Here is a 25,998-nt window from a genome sequence, read left to right on the forward strand (position 1 = left end):
ATGGTTCCCCATTCGGAAAACTTAAGGGCCATATTGGTCTACGCGTAACCCCGGAAAATCCTAACCAGATGACAATGCGGTGCAGTGGGCAGTGCAAATAACAAACAATAATAGGATTTTACTCTACTGGTACACCAATAGCTACATACATATAATCTATGGATTAATTGGGAAATATTGGGCTGCGTAACCCAATACATATTCTCAGGGTAGCATTCCACATTTAGGTGGCAATTTTGTTATACGAAAAGTAAACCTCAGTGTCTTAAGGGAATTGGGATGTTGATTTGCAATGGCTCCACCACCAAGTGGCAAAAGGGACCTCAAGTTGAAGCAGGCAGGAAAATGCAGGAGCTCTGCCTTGCGACCCACGACACGTTCAACCGAATCCTAGCCATCCTACCACCCAGCCGACAGAGGGGTGCTGCTGCATGCCGCGAACATGCAGGAAAGATATGTAGCTGTTAGACTATTATGCGAGGAAAATGAGAACCACACTTGCTAAAAGAACTAAGTTTGCATTCAAAATATAGCCACTAGTTCTAACTACGAGAAAGGTAAGCTAATATTACTGATTTAAGAAGAGGAAAGGAATTAGTTGTAGATATTATACGGTAGAGGGAATTATAAACCGAGCATAAGACCCATAAGGCAGTTCATTAAAGGAATAATTTGATCTACAAATTGGAAGGGACAATGATCAATGGTTTGTTAGCATTTTAGAAGACAATAAAATGTGCTACATATAGTGGAAGTCCGTACAGAACCCTAAAAATAATACATACAAGTCTTAATTTAATCCACAAAGCGAATGAAACTATTATGTGGTGAAATTGATTCGGCTTAACGAGGCTATCTGCAGTTGGAGGCTCAGAATAGATCCAATACAAGTTTTATAAGTGATTTCCCTCGTTCCATCCCAGGAAAATTCTCTGCCTTTCTGCTATAGCTTACATTAACACTACTAAAACCCCACCAAAATAACAAAACCCATCCCATAGTTCATAAAAAATACCCTCCCAGCGTCTCTAAATCGTACAAATTCGTTGCTCGGGCAACCAGTTCTTGCCACAGCACTCGTTCAGGCGCACGGGGCAAACAGGCGGCACGAACAGAGACTGTTGCATACTTTCCGCTGTCTGGCCGAAATGCATGTGGCAGCCGAAACTGGGCTAGAGCACTGTTGGCCAAAACAGCCGCAACAGGCAGCAGTCGGCGGCGGAGCTCAAGAGCAGGCATTGGCCCGTTGCCCGGCATGAGGCTCAATGGTCTAGGGGTATGATTCTCGCTTTGGGTGCGAGAGGTCCCGGGTTCAAATCCCGGTTGAGCCCGGTCGAAATATTTTTGTTCGGTAGCAACAAAGAAAACATATTTATGGCCCGGCCTGGCCGGTTATGGTAAGGTTAATTAAACAAACAAAGGCGAAGCGAAATGGACGATGGAGGATCGGAAAATGCAGATAGGCGACGCGACGTTTTGGCCAACAAATGAACGACCGGCGCGGCGATGGCATCGGGTTGATTGGATGGCATGCCACGGAATGGCAGTGGCAGTCGCACTGGGGGGACCGGGACCCAGAAGATAATGAAAGGCGGCCCGGCCTGTTGGGGATGGCTTATGGCTAATACACAGCCTTAGCCAACTCCACTCTGGGGGCAGGAGGCAGCCAGCCTGCATGCAACTTGTTTGCTGCATTTACGATTGACTTGGCCGATAAGTCGTTGTGTGTTTTATGGTCGACAATTGGGAAAAATTGAACAATGAGTGTTGCTCGGCGACCAGGCCAGGCCAGGCCAAGCCTCTGCCTGTGGAATGCCCCGCAGCCAAGTGGCATGCACAGAAAGTGTGAAAGAGACCTGATTATGATGTAAGCCCCCACAAAAACAGTTTATCTTCTTTTATGTGGGGGACATTTGGGGACAAAGCTCCTCATCTAATGAATAATTCGGCGAAAGAATAGAGACATCATACTGGTATTTGTAAAAGCCGCCTCTCTCGCATTGAATATTTCCCAATTTTAATCCGATGCATCTCAGAAACACAAAACTACTTTCACTCTGCCGGGGCATCAGCATCCGCTGGGGCATCTCGACATCAAAATCACCCAGAAATATGCACAAGTTTTTTCTGACTGCCGGCGATCGATGGCCTTCGCATCGGGACGCGTTGCACGGATCAACAGCAGCTGCCGCACGGTCCCAGACGGCAACAAGTGCCAGGCCGGGGCAGTCAACCTGCAGCTCAATCGAAAAGACTCTTGTCAGCCAGCAGCTCGGCAGCCCGAATTTAGCGACCAAGTATTCACTTGACTCGGTTAAGACTCAGTTAAGACCCAGTTAAGACCCAGGCCAGCAGCTGGCTATTGGAGATGTGTGGAGTGCGTTAGAAATCCGATTTATACGATAGTTTTCAGCATAAAACGATGTCGCAGGTTTTTAGATCATAAAAAACTCAAGGTTCTTGATAGGCATGAGAATCCAGCTCAATAAAGTCGTGCCCATGGGTTTGTCCCTAAATCGAACTACTGTTTTCTATAGCTGCCATAATAACGAAAGGTTGAGGGCGTTCAATTCTCGAAATTGAACATACAGGCGGTTGATTGAAAGAAAATTGACTTATTCATCGTAAGAATAATTTCAAAAGCTCCTAATATAAATATCGGCGATCCAATGATAACCTCCTCATTTCTTAGTTTATCAAGATCTGTATATGTTGCCTATCGTCACGTAATACTTTGATAGCTATAATGGTACATATAGGAAGGTTTTTTTGCTTTTCTATGAATATTGGAAATCAAATAAATCCCATTCCCTATTCAGTTTTCTCTTTGGAGTAAGTCTTTTGGAGTACTTGTTAGCTTTCCCAAGTACTTGTGTGTTTTATGATGATTTTTAGAAGATGGTAGCCTTGACATTAGGGGATATGTCACAGGGCATTACCACATGAGATATCTCATGATATTTCAAGAAATGGAAACCTAGTAGAGATACGACATGTGTAGATTCTATGAAATGGAGCAAGAAACATGGGAACATATGCAGAGAAGTATCCTATGTGCATGCCTCACACTCTACAGAAGAATATCTACCATGACTTGGGGCTTTACAGCCACCAAAGAGATTAACTTACAGAGATCTTATAAATAACAAAGCTCAGGGCCCCAAATTACTTAGAGATATAATACTCTGGTCAGCCGCTTACGACACTTTTTTGTGGGTCTGTGTAATCCTACTCCTAATCCTAAGATAGTAATCTCATTGAGAACTATGCTTTCCAAACATACCAAAAGACTGTACAAAGAAACCCATACCCCCGTCTATAAACGTATTACATACGATGGTAAAAATCTTATGAGAAAAAGCAAGTAGTAATTGTCGAAAATGGGACTTGAGTGAAATGAGCGTGTTCGAATTTCCAACAATTAAAAAATACATTAACGATATATCCAACGACTAAATGCAATTAAATTACTTATGTGCAACAATTTCTTTGGAGTGTCCGAGGCAAGTATTCGAAAGGAAAAGAGCGAAGAGATCGCAGGTATTTCAGACATTCCCCCCACAGAAAATGACTTTAGTTTGCCATCACTAGTCGGCATTCTGACATGCCTTGGCAGAAGTTGAATGGTTTTGATTCAGTTATGAAGCAGGAAAAATATGACAAACACCAGGGAAATAAATCGAAATTCTTTTCGTGCAGAGACGGTGGCGTATGCGCAATATTTCGTTGTCTACGTTAATGTTTTGTGTGCTTTGTGGCACACTGGCATGGAATGAAATCAATACGTTTGCAGTCGAACAAATCACGAGCAGCTGCTGCTGCCTGGTGCTGCAAGAAGCACCAACTAGATCGGCTAATGGCCTGGCAACAAGCTGCAGTTTGGGGTTGGACTCCGAGTCAGAGTCGGAGGCAGGTGTGGTGTGGTGTGGCGGTTCCATAACTGTTAATGACTTTCGGTGGCGGCCACAAAGTGCAGTGCAGTGCAGAAACACATTTAATGAGTGCCACAACAGCACAGCAGGCAGCCAGTTAGCCAGCCAGCCAGCCAGCCGTCTGATCAATTGCCTGTTTGCTGGCCAAGTGAATGTCATTGGCCATTGAAAGTGAATGTTCGATGATCTCTGGTGAAAGGATCACCGCCTAATGAGAAGGGCATTCTGGGAGCCACTCATCTGCAACTGCAACTGCAACAACTCCCACAATTATGCGATTGTGCAACCGCCACAGACGGCAGTCAATTTGCCTATCAATGCTCTTTTTCAATTTACTTGATGGATTGCGGCATCCCCAAGCTGTGCTCTGCTCTAGTCTGGTCTCTGGTCTCTGCTCTCGTGTCTCTGGTCTCGTCTAGTCTTGCAATGAAATATGAGAACCAGCCACTCCGCGAGTCACGCAATTCAAGTGTAAAATTACATTTTTCTTCATTCATAAAATGCAACATGCAGTCGCTGCCGCCGCCGCTGTTGCCGCCGCTGCTGCTGCTGGCTGAGGAAAGCGTGAGCATTTCCCTCTTGTAATGAGGCAACCACCGCAGTGTTGTTGCGGGTGCGGCGGAATGTTGTGCATAGTTAGTGGGGGGTGGGGGTAGGGGTGGAGGATTCATAGATGTAATACCAGCGGGCGTGAAATGTCGGTTATTTGGTCAGTAGTTGATTGAAGCACGAGCGCACACACACAACAATCAACGGTGCAAGTAACCAACAACCGACTAACAAACAACTTCTGGCATCTCTTTATTGCATAATTAACAAGTTATGTAAATGGGATATAAATTTGACATAAAATTCATAAATTTGTTCGCGTTAGTACCACGGAACGTCGAATGTAAGTCCCAAATGTGGTTTTAATTTGATTAATAAATAAATTAATATTAAAACAATATATTAAACTTGTAATTAAGATGGATTCTACCTTTGCCACGAGATAGGGAAGGAATTAGATTTCAATAGTGCGATTTTACGCATAATAAACATTTAATACAAAATAAAATTAATAAATATTTAAGTAAAATGTAATTGGTTAGGAGAAAATTAATTAAATTTATTTTATGAATAAATTAATTAAAATTAACTAAGTTTACAATGCTATAATTTGTGAATTACTACTGCCACCTCTTCACGCTATGGCTTATTGGAAACATGGTACTTCTATAAAAATATGTATGTATTATTCTTTGATAATTTTTAATAGATCGATTAACGTATGAGGGAATACATACAACAAAATAAGGAGCAAAGCTTGTTCGATTTCACAATGTTTTTTTCTATAAGTAAATGCTTTCAAACAAAATTAAATTTCGATGGTTCCATTTCGGAAATTCCCAGATTAGGTAAAGTCTCCACATACTTGTGGCAATAATTGAATCAGATGTGCATGCCAGAAGCCTTTTTTACAAAACAATTTTAAAATTAATACCTGGAAATTTTCCCCCCAAAACTTTGATAAATATTCCATTAGACAAGGGAAACTCCACCTCCCTCGAGTGGCAGAGAATCTTCAAGTCCGTGATAAACAGAAGTATCATTTATTTATGATATTTATGCTTATAATATATTCCGTGCCTCAAAAGGCACCCAGTAATAAATTCCGGATTAGCAGGCAGCAAATCATGCTGCCAGGAGACACAATGAATCCTATACTCTTTGGGGCAGATGCAAATCAATGCAACATGCACTTGCATCAGTGCCCGTCTGTGTGTGTGTGTGTGTGTGTGTGTGTGTGTTTCTCTAACAAATTCTGGAAATAGATAGATGTAGGAGTGTGTGCCTAACAAAGCATTACACGCATTGTCAAATTAAGTGTAAATAACTCGTTTGAATAAACAAATAAATCCTGACACGCTGCAACACAGAAAAACTTAACTCGTCACGGAGGGAGGGGAGGGTGGCGAGGGGAGGGAAGGGTAGAGTAGACATGGAGCCGAGTGGAGTGATGGGAGGCATAAAATAGGGTAAGAGTGCAGCAAAGTGCATTTGCATAATGACAATGCAATTTGGAATAAACGCAGGACACATGTCAACGAATAAATTAATTTACTCTAAAGTTATTTATGCAGCAAACAATGTGCCAAACCAAAAACCGATCCGAGAGCGACACGCACGAGGCATACAATGGACCTGGGGACTCGTCCAGACTGGGACAGAATGGTTGCTGTTGTTGTTGTTGTTGCCAAATGAGATTTTTAGTGGCCCAAAGGAGCCCCCTGGGGGGCAGAGTGGCACGGCCGTTTGGCATGTGCCTAATGAAGGAAGTATCTGGTGGTGGTGGTGTCTGCACAACACAAACATCAGCAGCACCTGGACTGTGCCACATGGATGGGATTCCTCCACCAGACAACATCGGCATCGTCATCTGCATTAATTGTATGGCTTGGCTGTGGCTACGGCTTATGGCTCTATTTGCCTAAACTGCCGAACGAAACCCAAACTTAAATAGCCTCAATGTTTTGCCTCGTTTTCTTCCTCTGCTGCTGGTGCTGCTGTTGCCACAACAAGGTGAATGGATCTCCCACCATCTACCGGTGGCCACTTTTCAATTATAAAAAACTCCCTCAAACGAATGGCAAACGCAGTGCGCAACACTCAAAGGCGTGCAATTTGAAATGCCAATTGATTTAGCCCGGAATACAAAAAACACAACAACATTGTATGTACATTTCTGCTGGCAATCCCGACGACTTGTTAGTTGCAGGCACTTCCAGGGATATGCGGCTCTACAAAAAAAAAAGCGCTGCAATTGAAACAGAAACAGAATGCAGAGAGAGAAAGAGAAAGGGAGAGAGAGAAGGTTGGGTCAGTTGTGGAACGAAGCGAAGCTGGGAATACCCTGGAGGGTTCAGTGTGTTCGAATGATGAATAAGTTTAGCCTAAGCATAGCAGAAACTACGCAGCAAAGACAAATTCCGTTCGTTATTCTATATGCTACACACGAGGTACCGTATATTTACTGAGAGCGCGGCCTGAGAGTGAGAGTTGGCAAAGCCCTTGCCCTTGTTTTTGTTGCAGAGGGAGGGATTGAACGAGAGCTTGGAATGCGTACGATTAGGAGCGACGCTCGTGAAATCAAACGACGAGCTGCTATCGTTTGCCGACAAGATCGGGACAGAACGAAGTTCGCCTGCGCTTGTCCCGTTTTTGTTGTTGGTGAGAGAGCAAATGCAATAAATGCAATGCGAGAGAAGAAGCACAACAAACGACAATAGCGACTGCACCAATACTATTAAATTGCCAAATGAATCTTCACACGAGCTCTGCGGACTTGCCAAACAGAGTCCCAAGCCGAAAAGACCCGATCGCCCAACAAGGGAAAAACCAAAGTCAAAGTCAGAGAGCCATCTATCCCTACAACTGGGGTCCCCGGTCCCCTGCCCGCGCGCTGACCAAGAGAAGAGGAGTTCCATTCAATTGCGCTTTGTACGATTCATGGCGCGTGATTTTTGCAGCTTGTGTTCGGGGCTTTGCCTGGCACTATTTTTAACCAGCATCCCAGCGGCAACCGCAGCAGCAGCCACAAACATTTTAGCCAGAAGCCGCAGCTACAATGTTGACAACGTCAACCCGTGTCCGTGTCCCCGCCCGGATCCTTGTCCATGCCGCGTCCGCGTCCGACCGTCTATTTCCATGTCGCCAATGTTTGTCCACAATTCAAAATCATTTAAGCGCGCTTTTTGCTCTTTCAGTCAGAGAGCTTTTGTGTGGGCACCCCGCCCTCCTTCTTCTTCTTCGTTGGCTACTTTTTCTTTCATTTTTGTTTTTTTTTTCCTCGAGAGTTCTCTCTTTTTATGGCTTTCCTTTTTATGGATTATTTTCACGCCTTTGGCGCTTTGCATTTTGCCTTTTTGCTGGCCACATTTTCCATTGCGGAACTGGTGCTGGAGCTGGGGAAGGGGGGGAGTAGGGAAACAAGTCCACAGGCTGACTGGCATGGCCGGGCATATTTCTCTGGACGGGCAATATAATTGAAAATCCCACAAAGGTGTCGTCGATGCTTTGTGACTAAATTGAATTTAGTAATCGCTTTTTTATCGACCATTTCAAACTAAACACACACACACGCACACACACACAGGCAGGCTCCGATGCCTAGGCAGGAAGTGCCTTCGGGCACTTTCTAAACCATGTTTTGGCACGTGCTCCACTCTCCATGCACTCCCTGTACTCCCTGTACTCCCTGTACTCCCATATGCATGATCCTTCCTCGGCTTGTAGGCTCTCCAACAACTTTGTACACGAAGGCCTCGGGCTGCCGCCACAGACAATGACCATACCGGAGGATTGGGCACTTATAAGCCCATAGAAATATAAGAGATAATAAATTGCCAGCCAGCCAGCCAGCAACAGTCTTCTCTCCCATACAACACGACCTCAAGCACTTATCACGCGATTTAATGCTGGCACTCGGACTGGCACTTTCATTCGATTACCCCCTTGGGGGGGTTCATTAATTATTTATGGGTGAACAGGGGAAATTATGTATAATTTCTATTCCATTCAATTCATTCAACAATTCATTTAAACTTGAAATCCGTTTCGCCTGCATTTTCTTTTGTTTTTCGCTGAACTTGAAAAACTGGCAGATTATGTAAATGCTGGGGAAATGAGCGACATCCATTAACTACAAAAAACGAAAGGAAATTTACAATGCATTGGGGATGGATGGAGCCAAGTCATTGGGCCAGGCCAAATCCAATGCGTGTCCCGCACAAAATTTCACCACATGATTTATAACACTTTTAATTAAATTAAATTCAATTAAATCAAATTTTTCAAAATTCGCACAATGAAGTGGGGGCTTGGCAAGATATCAAAATATATGCTAAAATATGATGGGACCCATACATTACGAGAGAAATGGGTATGATATGTGGGGTGTTTTATGACGAATTATAAGTACTCTACAGATATAGGGATTGTACAAAAATATTTATGGATATAAATGGGATATAAACTTAGCAATCAAAAAAGAGGGGTGCTGTGATCTCTTTAAGTACTTAAGGGACATATAATTGAATTCTTTATTGCTCTTCCACACTGACAGAGAAAAAGAGAGAGTGAAGGCTGAAGAGTCAGAGTTCTCCTTATTCTCGCTATAAGCAAGGAGAAATAGTTCCCAACGATCTCGAGGCAACTTGTCTGAATGTAGTTTGGACCTAAGAAATGCTGTTCGAAAAGTGTAGAACAAAAGGATAACAGTAAGAATACCCTTCCTTAAATTATTAAATTACTACTACTGGGATCATTCCATAACTTTATAATGTTCAGAAGGAAGATATACATATTTAATATGAAACATGGTAAGAATGGAGCATAAATATATGTACAAAGTAATAGATTTAAAGGCTTTCTCTGAGACGTGGTCCAGAAGACTTTATAGATTCACTAATATTCAGGCCATAATTCAAGTTACGATGAAATGATTTTTAAATGTTCCAATAATTCTTTATATTGATATTATAACATAATTAAAAAAAATATAAAAATAGTAGAATATATTTTGTAAATATTATATATGTAAATATATATTTCCCCTGAAACAAAATCTGTCAAATACACCCAGATACACCTTACGTTATAGGGTAACGGCATGGCAAACCTCTCCGATCGCGTGGCTTGGCGAAATTGAATTGAAAATTTCGCAAATAACTATGTGGGATGAGCTGATCATATTTTGTGGGTAATTTCATAGCGATAGAAAGTGCAAAGGTGAAAGGAGAATGCAAAGATGATGATTGAACCGAACAGAACACACGACCCACTCCCAAGGCCCATAGCCCAAGGAAGGGCCAGCTGTCACGCCGGGACCATCATCATGCGGCTGTAATAAGATGGCCACCCTGGTAATTGTCGGTTAATGTCTTCATTACAAGCCACAAGGCAGCGGGCGAATACGGTAGTTAAATTTAGAGGCGAAGCAGAAACAAGGCAGAGCCGAGAGACCTGACCTAAGGCAACACACAGGCCGCCCTCCCTGCCCAAGCACGCGACTGGCCCGCAAACAGCTGCGGCAGCGAGAGAGCTAGAGCTAGAGAGAGAGCCAAGCAAGCAGTTCGAGTCCCGCACTGCGGCAAGCAGTGCAAACATTCAAATAAACAATCGCGCCGCCGCACGATCAGACTCAGTTTCAATTGGAACGTTGCGCGTGCGCCGTGAACGAAAATATCGCGCCGCTCTCCATCGTTCGTCGTCGTCTTGGTTTCGCTTTCGGTTCGTTTTGTTGCCTGCCCCCAAAATGCAGTTACATGCCATAGAAATATTTTTGATAAAATTATAAACTGTCAACCCCCCGCCGTTGGGTATTTCCCCAACAATATTTTGATATGTGAAAGTTTGCGCACAAACGATTAGAATTCTTAGAAGAACAAATTTGCATATTGTGTAAAACCAAATAAATGTGAAATTTTGTGAGCAGAGATTTGAAATAGAACAAAAATATTGTGACCTGCAAACCACAAACCAGAAAACAAATGACCCTTTCAAAAGTATCTAGATTTATGCCCCAATTTGCTTTAACCACCAAAGAGAGAGATGCCGACCGCAGATGAAAGACCATTTAGTGTAAATCTTTGAGGTGTTAATAGGAAATGTTTCAAAGAGAAGAAAAAATACTTTGGCAAAGAAATCTATGTTAATAGAGGCTTAGGGCCAGATTTCACCCAGAAAAGAAAACCTTTCCGGCAAAGTTTGTCTCCTCAAATTACACCAAGAGACAAGAGACATTCTTTTCTTTTCGTGTGAGACAACGCCCTGTTCTAGAACTTTTTATGTTAAACCCAAAACGAATGTCGCCACGGGAGATACATTTCTCTCCATTTGGTCAACAAAGTCAATAAATTAATTTAATTTTTATTGGGCGATGATAAATACTTTCAGTTGTTCAACGAATATGGTTCTTTAGGAATCAAACAGGAATACGAGACAATAAAGAGAGTGTCAAAATTCCCCACAAAAAAATAAACCAGCGAATCATGTGGATTCCCAGCGGAGGATCGAGCTTTTGGCTTCTGCCACTGGCATTTGGTAAGTGCATATCCATCCATTAGGTTAGCCCCGTTTCAGCCAAGTTAGTTAGAATCGAACGGAACCAGTTTCCATGTTTCGCAGTGTGTCTTTTTTTTCCCCTGTTGATTGGGTGACTGAACGGGAGCAAGGTCGTAGCTTCTCAACAACACCAACAGCAACACCAACACCAACACCAACACTTTCAACACTGTCGGCACTGGCACTCTGCACTCAAAAGTGTCGTCGTTCTCTGCTTTGCCAACGGAATATTAGAAATTATGCAATCATCGAAGTATGTTTGTTCCTCCTCCCCCGCAAAAAACCCACGAATCTGCAGCTGAATCGCATAGGACTAGGGAAATACGGGCTTTCGTTGACGGTATTTGACAATATGAAAATGATGTTTAAATACCTTTGGATGCGATAACATCCGAAATCCCGAATACGTGCGCAAAGTTGCGTTTATTTTTGTGTATCGGAGGCGAAAGTATGCGCGAATCCGTCGCGGTTTGCAATGACGTCCTCCCGTTCCCTTTCTCCTCCTCCCCCACTCCATCTGCGTCAGTTGAGTGTCGGCTAAGCCGCACAGTGGGCCACAAAATGGAAAAACAGACAAATTTTTTTATCCCTTTAAAAAATCCTAATTTACAATATATAGTAAAAGCTACAAGGCCTTCCAGGAGGGCCTTACTTCAATTAGACTTCTTCTGGACATTGTTAAAAAATTATTCAATAATTTTGCTTGGTAATATATTGCAGTTTCTAGAAGATCTTTCATTTAGTCTTCTTTACATGAAAGGATTTTTGAGTAATTTCTTTTGCTTTTCTGCTCTTGCACAAGGGAATGCTTCCAAACAGAATCCCCGAGAGTAGTAGAAACAACATACATGTCGTGTGCATGACTCGGAATATTGATGGAGGTTAGTTTTGCTGATAAGCGTTTTTTTGTGGATGTTGTTGTTAGACAGATCCCAAAAGAGATAACCCATCCACAGCTGCTTAGAATATCACTAAACATCAGGTTTTGCCCCAAATGTGTATTTCTTAACAATTAGGGATCGACTGTCATTGAAAATCGTATCAAAAAGGATTACTCTTCACATTGAAATCAATAAAAATATAAGACTTGAATATAAGATCGTATTTCCATAAGAGTTTATAGAAAATGCCATTGTTAGGAGGTAAAAATCATTGCCATCAACATTATACTGGCTGTACCTTTGCAATACAATACTGAGCTCTTCTTTATCTATTCCTCCTCTTCCTATTCAATCCTTTTTCAATCTATTTGCCCACTGTTCAGGCGCTCTGTCGCCTCGTACTCTGTATTGATGGAATGGCTTAAAATTTATTATCATCATCATCGGCATCCAGTATTGACGGCATTCAGAGTCGGTGCGACATGACAGGGCATTACAACGCGAAATGGATATCTAAACTGGACGCTGACCCGGGGATGGATTGTTGTTGGAGGTGGAGTGGTACCAACGGTGCCCTCCTGGTTGAGGTAAACGTGCTCTAGTTCGAGTGCGAGGCATTTGCATTGGGGAAAATGCAATTTCCCATCGCAATTGGGATGCAGATGGAGATACAAATGGAGTTGGAAATGGAAGGAATGTGTGCATTTGTCTGGCACTGACTTCGTGGGAGATCCGGCAGATGGGAGATGAGTCGGAATGCCGATGTTGGCAATGTAAAAAGGGACGGCATGTGGGCAAAGTTCGATGAAATATGTAGGCCCCAGCCACATGCTGCGGCTCTATGGATATTGGCACTTCCTCGGGCAATTACGTTAATAACTTCCGAAAAAGACGCTTACCTAATGCCCAAACCAAACCGAAACCAAAACCAATTACTGTCACCGCGCCAGTCATTCATTTAACACCCAAAAAAGTTGACTAATTGCCACCATGGATGGCACCTGGATGGGATGGTGGAAAACCTTCAGTAGACTTCCCAAATTTTTACATAATTTGCGAGTGGTTTTTTTTTTTTGTCAACTTTCTGTGGCGGATTACGGCTCCAAAGTGTGGCCAACAGTTGCAGGCCAACAGTTTGAGGGTCCATAAATCTGGTTGGCAGCGGTTCACTACCGTGAATACGTGAATACATTACGAATAATCCCCGGGCGGAGCTCATTCGAAACAAGATTTTCCACTGGTAGAGCGAAGAGAGAGGCGCTCGCTGGGGTAGGGGGAGTCGAAAGAAAAAGTAAAATGTTGCCAAAAAAAAGAAAAAGAAGAAATAAAATCCAGAGTTAAACATACGTTATACGTGAGACGTTGGCGGACAACGGTTCCGTTGTGGCAGCCACTGTGTCTGCGGCTGGCTGGCCCGTGTCAATGACTTTGAAATGATTCCAGCGCGAATTTCTCGTTTCCATTTCACATTTCACCGATCAGCAGCAGCAGCGGCAGCGGCAGCGGGTCAGCGACAGTCCCGTACGTCGTCGTCCCGTACGTGGACTCTATTAGCGATGGGATAATTGACATAATAAGATGCTCAAATGGATAGATAGATAGAAAGCAGCCAGTGCGGTGAGCCACTTTCGAGCCCGATTTGGCCATTACTTGGTTTGCCGGACATGACACGTACTTTTCGTTCCCTAAATGCATTTTAACCCAATTATTTTGGAGCGCCTTGACCAAAAACAGGATTTGCAACAATTCGCTCTTGCCACACCACAACCAAAGCACAGCAAAGCACAGCACAGCACGCCACAGATGTTGCAATCATCACTGAGAAAGAGGGAGGGGGACTGGCTTCATAAACAAGTTGCACAACATTTACGCAGCCGTTTGGACTCGGCCTCAAGTTCAATGTTGCCTGGCTTTTCCACAGACGCACTCTCGCTTCCTGATTGGCTGCTGCCGCTGCCTCTGCCGCTGCGCGAGTAATCCAATTTAATTAAAGACAAATTTTGCATTTCCAATATATGTACATAAAATGTATGTAAAAATTTCATCAAATCCACCTCCCAACCGCCCTCCTGCGGGCAATTTTGCAATTACGCGATGTCCAGGCTGTGTTGCTGGTTGCAAAACACTTTTTCCTCAGGGTCCCCGCCGGTTCCAGTTTGAGACCACAGTTTTGCTTTCGTTTGAATTACCTTGGGTATTTTTTTTCCTGATTTTCATTTTCATTTGCATTTCTCGTCGAGTTTTCCATCTCTCTCGACCACTTTTCACCCAATCCAATGCATTTGATTGTTTAGTGGCCTTTAGGCAAATTTACACAATCCCCGGCCAAAATACTGGCAGTTATCAACTTGTCCGAAGAGCGGGCCACCAGTCAAGACAAGTGCCTCGGAGTGGCTCTGGAATCGCAGGCAAATTCAAATTTCTTCTTTTGGACACACAAGAAACTGGCTCAACGCCTTCGATAATGACATAATTGATATGCAGCTCTCTCAGCCAAATATGGCCATTCTTTTGGTCAAAACCGGTGCCTAGAATCGCCTTTCGGGTAATTAAATTAATACAAAAAAGGCCAGGCTTTGTCTCGGCTCCGAAACTCATTCGCTTGGCATATTAAAAACTCATTTGTTGTGCTCTCTAATTAACAAACAAAGAGACGCATCACAATCCGTACAAATCGAAATTACATAAGAAAAACCGAAAAGAAACAAAGTATTCCACGGGGAAAATCCACCGCTTGGCTGGTTCAGCACTAGAAACATATGTACATATTTTCATTATTATCATTACTCGTATTTGTTTACGTCAGAAGGGCGTAACGAAAATTTTGGGACAAACTCATTTGAGTAATGCAAAGTACAACGTATTTGAGTAGTGACTGCCATAAACAATTCAATTCAATTTAAGTGAATTGAAGGGAAAGGTAAGCTTACAACTCGATTCAAATTGATTCCCTTTTAAAGGGTTGTTAATCCCTTTTAATGGCTTGTTATTATTATTCGTGTCGGAGATTTAAAGTATGAAGAATTCAGCAAAGTGGAGTCCCGTTCGTTTGATGCTTCACTCAATGGTCCCGTACTGTTGCCGAGAGCGAGGGAGAACAGTTGGTTTTCTTGTTGCTGTGAGAGAAACGGAACGAAGGAATTGGAAGAGCATGCAATGCCTGCGAGCAGCACCGCTCCGATCGGGAAACAGCAAAGTGAACAAAAAAAAAAAGCTCAGCTCTCCCTTGCGCTGGCATAGATGCAATTGTTTCTGAGAGAGCGACGATAGGAATAGCTGAGAGAGCGAAGACAGGAATTGCTGAGAGAGCAAAGCAAGGAAGTAATGAGATAGGCATAGAATGCAAAAGTTGCGAGAGTATGTGCATTGCATGTGAGAAGCTTTGGCTCGTAGAAAAAAAGAGAAGACAATACCAAGTGCACTGCCGCTCAACGCATAAGACAAGCGAAATGAAAGAAGGAGAACAGTCAGGTTGTCCTGCTCTGACATACTCACATGCGCTTATATGTATTTATTTATCTAAAAGTTCCTCCACTCTCATTGAGCTGTACAAAATGAATTCGACAAACACTGGATGTTTTTCTATCGATACTTCGTTAAGAACAGCTGCTCCAATGGATCCAATACATGACAGAAATCTCAAATTCTTGATTGCAACTATTTTTTGGCTGCGAACTGGAATCCAGTTTCGAACAAAAATGTTGTTTGCCACATTAAAGCTACAGTTTAAACTTTTCGAGACACATTTAACAGCTACCTGAACAATGAACATGTTTATTTATATATTTTTTACTTTGTGAGCTTTAGGCTACAGGGAGGAGGGTGGCAGCCGTAGCTACTAGATCTTTGGGCTCAATGAACACGTATTTATCGCTAATCTATGTATGTTAAAGACATTAACTAATCTTGGCGTAAATAATTAAAAATTTGTGATCATAAAATAAAGTTTTTTGCATCGATAAAAGCCTTTAAAGTGTGGCCTTCATGCAAAGCTGCTTAAAGCTCCAATTAAAACGATTCAATTTGTCTGCAAAATTTGTTCGATATTCAATAAGATTTAAGTATTTGAAACATGACAAAAAATGCCTAAAAGAAACCCAATTTAAAATCGATTAATTGAAACTGATTATTTCGAGAAATGGTGAATAAACAGCAGGAATGAACACTATAGAAGAAGATCATTAAACACTTTTCAAACAATTCTTCAAGCAATTCATTCTGCGAAAGTACGATTGGGATTCTAAAAAAAACAAATAGAAGACCAAATTCTTCAACTTAAATTTGTGAAAAAACCTTTAAAATGTTCTACTTTCACAAATGCCTTATAAAATTACAGAATTTTTATGGCGTACGTGCACGTTTTACGAAGGAAAAGGAAGTAGAAGGAAAATCTAAAGGGCATTCGTTTTCCAAGTCACGCATTTTAAAATGCTTTTGATTTTTAAATCGAATATAATAATGACTGTTGAAGGACTCAATATTTCCATTTTAATCCAAAGAAAACCAAATTTAGAGAGAAAAAAAAAACAGAAATACTTTTATCAATGTTTTTTCGAAGTCTTTTGTTATAATAATAATTAATTAATTAGTGGTACAATATAATCTTTTTGGTATATTGTTTTTGGTGTAATCCAGAATAAATTAAAATAAATTGATTGAATTACGTTGAATATTGGAATATTGATTGTTTATTCCAAAATGTATTAAAATTGGTTGAATATTGGAAGATTTAGACAAAAATTAATTAAGTGGTGTGGTGGAATATTTTTTAAGTTTTGTCCAAACCAATTCAACTTGTGTTAAATTGCCAAAAGAAATTCAAGAAACCCTTTAAAAATTGCCAGAAAATTACCACTAAAAATCAAATATTAATAAAAAAAAAATTAAATATAGAAATCAAGTTTTAATATTCAGTGCTCGTATGAATACTCATATGAAATTCGTGGAGTGGCAATCGCAGTACTTTAGTTCACACTCCACTCGCGATTCCAGAGTTCAGAGTTTCAATTGCAATCGCCTCCATCTGAAGATTGCAATCTTGCGAACGTTTATGACCGAAAAAAAAAACATTGAAAAAGCACACGCCCTCCCAGGGAGAAGCCCGCCGCTTAGACTCCAAGCCCAAGTCCACAAATTGCCACACAAAAAAAAACTGGGCTAAAAGCAAAAGCCACAAAACTGCATGAACGAGCAGATGGCTGGCGCTACTGGAGTACGGGGAGTACTACCTTGATAAAACCAGCATGAAAATGGTTAAAAAAAAACACTAACAGTAGTCGGCTCGCTGCGGTTGTCGAGGTGTAAAACTGTGTGAATATTTTTCGGTTATTACACGCATTTTGTTATTATTTAAACCCTCTTCTGCCGGTAGCCCTCTCTATTTTTTGGCAACTACACGAGCCTTTGGGCCAAATAAAGTCTTGAAAGAAAAATGTCAACACATGAGACGAGAGATTTTCGTGATTATTAAAACAAGCAGTGCAGGGCAGGAGGGTGGCGGAAGGGAGGGTGTATGTGTAAGCCAAAACAAAATACCGAATTTGGTAAGAGACATTCCATTGTGGTTATTGTTATGGCCATTGTTGTAACTGAGCCCAGAGCGCGCTCCAGCTCCAGAAATTGCTGATACACTTAGTGCAACGATGAGGGGCTCGTGCGTAACTCTGAAGCCACCTTCTCCGCGCCGCCCCGCCTCGCCTCGCCCCGCCTCAGATGCAAAGATACATTTCTCGACTGTTGACAGCGTGACATAATTGGGCATTGTTGCTGCTGTTGCAGTTCATTATAGACCCACCTGTCGACTCAGAAGTGTTGGACATTTTTTTCTTTAATTAATGGCCTAATTTCTGAGCCCAGTGAAAGTTTTCTGGCCACAGGCGGGGGAAGGGGGAAGGGGGGCGCGTGTTGTATTAAAATCGTAACAAATATTCCGTCACCTGCATAGATCGAATCGTTTTGGATTAGCGAAGCACAGGCCAAATCTTGGCCCAGTCAAATATGGCCAGGACTGGCAAACTCGTCGCGGGCCAAGAGCCAACAGAGGAGCCACCGTGGTCGGTGGCGGCGCCGATGCCGGTGCAGCAATTGATTGCACATAATGCATAGCAGAAATTGTTTGCTTTACGAGCATTGCAAATAAAGTTTTTACAATAAGCACATCATCATCAGTGATGCGATTCAGACTGGGATTCGGACTCGGATTCGGACGCGGACTCTGGTTAATCGATGGAAAGTCGGCATTCAATTGATATTCGAGTAATTGTTTTGATCGGGAGATGGCGCAGGGGGGGGGGGGGGGGGGGGGAAATGGTACGTAGACTCAATCAAACTGGGAATTTCCTTTCATTCATAGTTCAAATACTTCGTAGAGGATAGTTGATTGCACTTTGGCTTTTAATGTTCAACTTTAATTCGAAATGGAACCCGTTAATCCGTTAAAGTCGCAGCACGCGGATTGCGTCACCAAGCTATACCCTCAGAGTGAGTCTATACAAAGGATTTTAGGACTAGAATGTATTAGATACCAAACAGGCCTAGTCTAGGCTCAAATACTGAAGTCTTAGAACAAAGACCACCATAAATTGTAGGAATATTCCCAAAATTTTAAAAATTATTTCCTTAAGGAGAAATCGGAAGACAAATAAGAGTTTATCTGGGAGAAAGTCATTTAATTCTAGGTATCTGATTTTGAAAAAAATTCCTATTTATCCTATGGCACAAAAATTGTTCAAAACTGAATAAAAATCTATTTTGGAGGGATCTTTCATAATATTCATCAGATTTTCTAGTTGAATATTAAGAATGGAATATGAATATTAATATCAGGTTGAAATATTCCGAAATAATTAGATCCATTCACAATGGGTAAAACGGCCAATCTAGTTTCTTAAAATGAATATAAAAGAAATGACTAGTGCATTAAATATAAGGTTTAACCTTTTAGCTTGTAGAATATTTAAATAACAAAACAAACAAATAAGAAGGTACAAAATATATCTTCTTACAGTTTTTTCTTGTGTCTTACTTATGTAAATCATAGCAAGTTTTAATCTTTATATTCTTTAAATTAAATTTACAGAATTTTATTTGTTTTTTGTCTATTGTTTATTGCTGTTTGTCGTTTGTATTTTTTTTTTGTATAATTATTTATTTTACATGTTTAAAATATTCTCTAAATTAAATATAAAATTGTTTCATTTTGATTGTAATGTTTAATATTTTATGTTGTTTAAGGTTAAATATTTTTTGTTTAATTGTTTTGTATGTTTTTTTTGTATAATTCTATTTTAATATTTTTGCCTGTTTAATATTTTTTTTTTAGTTCTTGTTTAGTATTATTTTTTTTTTTGTAAATTTTTTTCAACGTCATTCAATTTAAATTCGATTCCAATGAAAAACACATTTTAGGTATTTAAAATCTTGACTTTATGTTAATAAAGTTAAAGCGTTAGGAAATGATAAATCTTTCGGCTAAAAACCCCCTGATCTCCGACTCGATTCCGATCTTCACTCTATGAATCATTCACTCTTTATTCTGTGATAATCTTGGCAATATAAGACGGAGCAGGAAAATCCAATCAAAAAGCTGACCTGATTTCCAGGCATTGCCAAAGTGCTACAATTTGAGATTAGATTTTCCGTTGGACATTGCACATGACGAATCGGACACGCCAACTGGCTCCCAGCCTGGCTCTAAATTGGCCAATATTTTGATTCACGGAGTCGGATGGAGCAAAGGAGAACAAATGTTGGATGTGATATGGATCTGGATTAACATAACGACTGCGTTTCCGATATCCCCAGCAACCTGCCCGCCCGGACCGCCTCTGATGTGGCTGTAATTAATCTTCGATTGTCACTAATTCGTTGATTTGGCTCATTTGTCAACCACGACTCGGATACTCGTTGTGGGAGCTAGTCAAGGCTGATCTTTGCGGTTAGAGGGTGATAATTTATGGCCACTTTTACTCGAATCTCAGCAGAGCTCTGCGGGGGGGAATCTTCATCAACATTAACCCCATTAAGCCAAAATCAAAACCCTATTGACTGGGGGGCCTGAGGGTGATGCCTTCCCCTTCTACCATCTCTCTTTGTCCGAATTTCCCTTGAGGAAATGTTACCCTGTAATTAATAAAATGGGTTTGGAAGGGAATGGCAGGGCTATCGTAACATTTACATAAATTAACAACAATTAAGAGCCAGACCAGTGCATAGTTATCAAAAATGATTTCGCTAATTGCTTGAAGGTCGAAGGTCGTGTGCCTTGTGGCAACACGATTTGGCAACAGTTTGCTGGGTGGTTCGCGGGTTCTAAAAAGCCAAAGAAATATAGAGACAACAACATGCAAAACAAGATTGTTCGACACCTATCTTTGGAGCCAGCGCGGAGACATTAAGCCCATTAATTGGCTCGTAAAGACGGCTATCTCGGCATGAGGCCCGGCCAAAAAAAGATCTCGAACAAACAATTAAATCGCCTTCGCGGCTTCTGATCTGCCTCTAAAGCCCATAAATTTGCCACGTCCAAGAACGCCGCACCAAAAATGTGTCCCAAACTAAATGCAACGGCAATTAATTAAAATGCTTCGAATTACCAGCAAAGAAAAAAAAAACACACACACTAAAAAAATTGTCAAACTTTGCGACTTTGTGCGCAGGAAATTGCCTTTTAAGCTCCCGTCTTTTGGGGCAGCGCCTCAATTGTCTCCTCCTCCTCCTCCTCCCCCCGTGGTCCACGGGGCATTTTCCAAAGGCGGGCTTCAGAGTCGTATCTTTTTGTTTGGCGAATTCGTGATGGTCAAAAGATACGGTTTGTTCCCCGCCACGTTGACCCCGCCCTTGACCGTTTTGGGTCAGAGAGCGCACACTTGGTGGGAGCTTGGCTTTGGGCTCAGCAATTTGCAGTTTCGAAAACAAACACGCACTAAACTTAAATAGTAGTGTTTACATTTTTACACTAGGCAGCAAAAAGAATGAGTTTTCTACAAGCAGTTTACATTTCAGAAAGAAATAAGTGATAAGATACCTTAAAATCAGTCTGGATAAAAAGTATCTAAGTAAAACAGTCGACAAAACAGACAAGACCTTCCTTATACTGTATCCCCTTATAAATTTTTATTCTAAATGGTCTCTAGAAAATAATATATATTATATATATGTATAATCGAAATTCTCTATTACGAAATTCCATACAACGAACTTTCTATATAAAGAATTTATGTCCAGAACACTGCAATGCTAACTTCTGCAAAATTAAATTCTATACCAAGAATTTTCCAAGCACAATCTTGTGCTTTGCGTTTTAAAGCTGGATAAACAGAGTTTCCATCTTCAAAAAAAAAACTTGTTCCATAGTGTTACCCGGGGAACCACCGCAAGCCGCATTGTGGCATTAGTTGCACTAATAGCTTCCTGCTTTGGCCCTGACGCCGAGATTCAATGGCTAAGACATTTGTTTATTTTTGTAGATGAGCAGGAAAGATTCGAGGGGTATCTTTTCGGCTTGCCACCAGCAAATGCTTCTTAATTATAGATTTATCAAAAGAAGAATTAAGACTAGTTTCTGCTGAAAATGTCTCAAGGTAGCACGATTTACTCGTACTAGAATAAAGTACTTGGTAAAGCAATCAATCAAAACACGCCCAGAATTTAAATAAGAACCAACGACTATGCCCAGCCATTGCCAATGTGCAATCATCGTCGAGTGTCTGACTTAAGGTCAAGAGTTACAAGAGTTACGAATCCATTCGGTTCCCTTTCCTGTTTTTGTTACAAGCAACAATCAACCATCAATGTTTGCCTTTTGTTGGGGCACGTTTGTTTCATGTTCGTGCCACAGATTATGACATTTTCAATGCCTTCGCCTTCCCCTTCGAGTGGCAGCATATTAGTTATAGATTTCATTAGTCGGGGCAAGTCCAAGCCCAAACAGGACCGGGAAACGTGACTCTGACGGTCTAATTAACAAGAGACCAGTGTTTTTGTCTGGTGTGTTGTTTTTTTTTCAGAGAGAGAGAGAGAGAGAGACAAACCACAAAGGGAGCTAATTCTAGTAGTTAGCGATTAATTCTGTCTGTGGGTTGGTATTAATTGCCAGCTGCTAGCTGATCGGCCTCGTCATGTACTCGGCTTTAACCTCCGCCAACCGATTTCCGCCTCCAAGTAAGCCATGTTCTCCACCACAAGCCATCGGACAGACAGGCAACCGCAATTCTGTTTCTCAGAATGTGGCGGGGATCGCTGAACCACATTTAGCAGCCATCAGCAGCTGGCTGGCCCGACCTTGCCGGACCAATCTCCAGCGATCTCTGTCGATCGATTGCTGTGGCGATCGATCGGAGCCGCAGAGCCATAAAAACTAAACCCAAACTGAAGTCGTCTAATTTATGCAATGTTTCCCTTACTGTTTCCATTTGTGGGCCTACTGCACTAAATGAATTATATTTAAAATTTGTTTGGCTCGGCTTCGCTGAGCATCGAGTGATAAAAATCTGTTGCGAGCCATTTGCTGTGGCTGTGGCTGTGGCTGTGTTGCCGTGGCTTTTACTCTCTGGCATGCACAAATAAATTACATTTAATTTGCGTAATCATTTTTCAATGGCAAACATTGGATATAAAGATATCTTAATGGTCTCCGGCTCTTGCGGCATTTGTTGTGTAGAAGTTCATTGCATAATGGCCGTCGCACAGGCCCAGAACTCCAGCAGCTCCGGCCTCGATTGTTTCGCGAAAGCCTTCATAAATTACTCTGGATCGTTGGCGATTGTCGCCGGGTCAGATCAGGCGCCACCGCACAAATCGTGCTCCGTACACCCCACCCCATGGGGGTCAAGCGTTTGGGTCGCCCGAAAACGGCAGCCATGGGGAATGTGTGAGACAAATTTCGGTCAGCTTTTGTGAGTCATTAGTCGTTAGGGTTCGTTGCAAGTTCAGATGGATCAATTTACCCTTTTGCAGCAACAAAGTACTCCTACGAGTCATATGACTTTCTGTCGGAATAAATTTACGACTTTCGTGGGTGGCACGTAATTGATTAACCATGGATTAGACGTATAATTCCCCTGGAGCATAGTTTATTGCACAACTTGGGGACTGTTTGTAGTCTGAATGCAGGCTGTGGATACCAGTCATGGAATCGAGTCATTGAAATATATTTTCAATTTAAATTGTAGAATATCTAGTAGAAGGCAAGGTAGAACCAGGGTGAACGCCTGCTCCCTAGGTGCGGTATATATTTTTTGGTATATTTTGAAGTCGAAATTCAACTAAAGGATATTTTTGGTACATTTAGTGGAATATTTAGTGCATTATTTAGAGGTATATTTAGTATATTTACTGTTTGCTGTTACCTACTCGTTTCTCTATGAAGCTTTCACCCCCCGTAAAGCTTGCGCACTTTTCTTATCTTCTTCTGATCGCTCTTCTCTTGCGCTTTGATCTGAGCTTTCGGCTGCTGTTGCGACAGATTAGGGCTGCTTCGGCCATAAATCACTTATTAAACAATTCGTGAATTGCTATTTCCTAGACAAGGTGATATATTCTTCCTTTAAACAAATGGTTTATTTAATGCATTTTTGATGTTTTTTGTGTTATTTTAGCAGGCTTAAATATATTATTATCACAATTAATTCACACAAGTGCCAGTAGCCAATGCATCATGTGCAGGAGGTAAATTTAATCTCGAATCGGTATATTTGATCGATAAGTTTGTTAGAACAATTTCTAGTCACATAATAAAACGCGAGTCAAATAGTGAATGATTTCGATCTGAGGCCTTGCCCGAGAAGGCAGCGAAATCTAACGAAGAGAATGAGAGCGAAAGCTGTTGGTCGTTTCAGTTCTTGAAAGTCGATATGACAAACACACACACACATTCAAAGAGCAGAAGCGTCACAGATCGGCGGTCTCTCTAGGAGCGAAAGAGAGAGTGAGCAGATGCCAGCACGACAAGCATGATCTTGCTTCGGCTCTGGAGTGGAAAGGGGCTTCTACCAGTGATATTTCAGTAATTAAAGTAGTTACAAATAAAGTTCCATTTTAAATACAGAAACTGCAATCCTTTAATATTTATCTGTACTTTTTTTTATGAGTGAGATTTCTCAAATAAATTATCCCAAACGAACTGCAGGGGTATATGCAAATGCATTAATCCATTAATTATTCAATAATTGGTTCAATGTTTTCTATCCCCAATTTACGAATGAATAAAGTCCACATCTACCCACTATATCTACCATCATTTTCTACAAAAAATAACTTCCATTCGTTTACATAAACAATTACCCAGATCAAGATATTTGTTAACATACATATGTAACAAAAGAGTGTAGTACACATTTAGCATTCAGCAAAGTGTTCAAACTTCAAAAGTGAAAATTTTCAACCAAAAAGGTAGTACGATATCTATGGACACCACGTAATACATAAAGATTCAATCGTGGAGGAAATTTACATTAAGAGACTCCTAAAACTGGTTCAGACTCTTAAATTTACGTTTAATCTGTGCGGTAGATCTTTATTTAGGCGGTGAAACATTCTAATTTAAGTTCATTTAGGCCACAGCATAATCCACCCACTAGTCTGGATTTTTATTACCAAAATCAATATAAAAACTTTGAATATATGTAAACGTTAAATGGAATAACAATAACGGAAACATTCGGCAACGAGGAAGCATTTTGGTAGGTCTTTTCTTTTGGCCAAACTGGCCGTGAAATGTATATGCAAATGCCATAATGAGATGCAACTGTCCGATCGAATGGAAGGCGGAATGAATAACATTTTTCCAGCATTTCCATACAATTAACGCTCGGATCGGCCAATGATAACAATTACCGGATAAAGCATTTCCATGGATCGCTGGCCAGCGAAAATATTTTTCGAAAAGAGGGAGGCACCACCACCACCAGGCTTGGGGCCACAAGCTGCGATCGTTCACTTTTTGGGGTCTGTGGGGTCTGGGGTCTGGGATCTTGGGCTCTGGGCGATCGGCAGCTAATTCCTGCCCAGTTTCAGAGTTGACAACGTGCCAACAACGTGATTGGGACTTTGATGAACGCAGTTTGATTGCGGCCAAAAAGGAGCCACAGGAAGGGGAGGGGACACTGGGGACACTGGTGGGCCAGGCCGATGTTTATTTAATGGGAGGTTTGTCTGTCAGTTCAAATGCTTATAATGGGTGCCAGTGCCAGTGCCAGTGCCAGATTGCGACATTTGCGAACGAATCACCGCTCGGATTGGGAGGAGGAAAACCCATTCACTTTTCTGTCTGTCGCTGTCTCTGTCTCTGTCGCAATTGTCGTCGTCCGACGAGCGGAAAACGTGCAAAATAACAAAAAAAAAAGTCGCACATTTCAGTATGTATTATTTTAAACAAATTTGTAATGGCAAACGCCACGCGCCTGCACTCTGCGGTACAGTCGTACAATCCCCTCAAAGCGGATGTTTGTTCTTCGATCTGCGACTTAGCTGTGATTTATGACTGCCAGAGTTCTCAGCGATTGGCTGGAATGCAGCTTAAAGGTCAGCATCCAGCTGAAACAATGGCCGAGAGAGGACCGCCTTTGGGGTGTGAACTGGTGTGAAATAAAATCAAGCCAAGAACCAATTCTAGATCGATTCTGCAGTGCCTTTCACTGCCATTAAACAGTTTGGATCAGTATCTGTATTTTATTACACGAAATTGAAATGGGAAGTGGGTTTGTTTATGGTCTGTTCTTTTCAAAGAATGGACTACCTGAGGGCCCATACGATCATCACTTCCAGCGGCAGGCGATCTTAGATATCGAGTAAACATATTCCACAACAGGAACCGAACATCAGATGATTACTTGTTGCTATGGAATGCATTTTATACTAATAGGCTCTCTAGGGGATAATCCTCTTGAGCTTTAAAAATTGTCTACATAATGAACATAGGAATACAAAACTTGCTTAACACATGAACACATGTAAGATTATCATAAAAGACCAATACGAGCGATTATCATACACTATGTGGCATCCCCGAACATAGATGGGAAGCGCACCTCTTCAGCTCTGCAAACTCGGAGGAAAAAGGTGCAGCACAGTCATACCTCCCC

General features: G+C 41.5%; 2 protein-coding genes and 1 non-coding gene across 5 annotated transcripts in view; 2 read left to right on the top strand and 1 right to left on the bottom strand.

Moving 5' to 3' along the window:
- The window catches only part of qin (tudor domain-containing protein qin), a 70,952-nt gene that overhangs the window by 28,477 nt on the left and 16,477 nt on the right, over positions 1 to 25,998 (bottom strand). The gene's annotated exons all lie outside the window — the stretch shown is intronic.
- On the top strand, positions 1,260 to 1,331 carry TRNAP-UGG (transfer RNA proline (anticodon UGG)). The gene has a single exon. It is a non-coding gene; the product is annotated as a tRNA-Pro (tRNA).
- Positions 10,104 to 25,998, top strand: part of LOC4801438 (trithorax group protein osa) — a 30,766-nt gene continuing 14,871 nt past the window's right edge. For 2 of the 3 annotated variants that reach the window (XM_033378923.1, XM_033378926.1), the window contains exons 1-2: positions 10,104 to 10,202; positions 10,869 to 11,015. In XM_033378923.1, coding sequence (XP_033234814.1) covers positions 10,964 to 11,015 — 52 coding nt within the window. In that variant the 5' untranslated portion in view covers positions 10,104 to 10,202; positions 10,869 to 10,963. The remainder of the gene's footprint in view (positions 10,203 to 10,868; positions 11,016 to 25,998) is intronic. The other variant, XM_015181766.2, reaches the window with a different exon arrangement.

This window comes from Drosophila pseudoobscura, chromosome 2, assembly GCF_009870125.1.
Source record: "Drosophila pseudoobscura strain MV-25-SWS-2005 chromosome 2, UCI_Dpse_MV25, whole genome shotgun sequence".
Lineage (NCBI taxonomy): Eukaryota > Metazoa > Arthropoda > Insecta > Diptera > Drosophilidae > Drosophila > Drosophila pseudoobscura.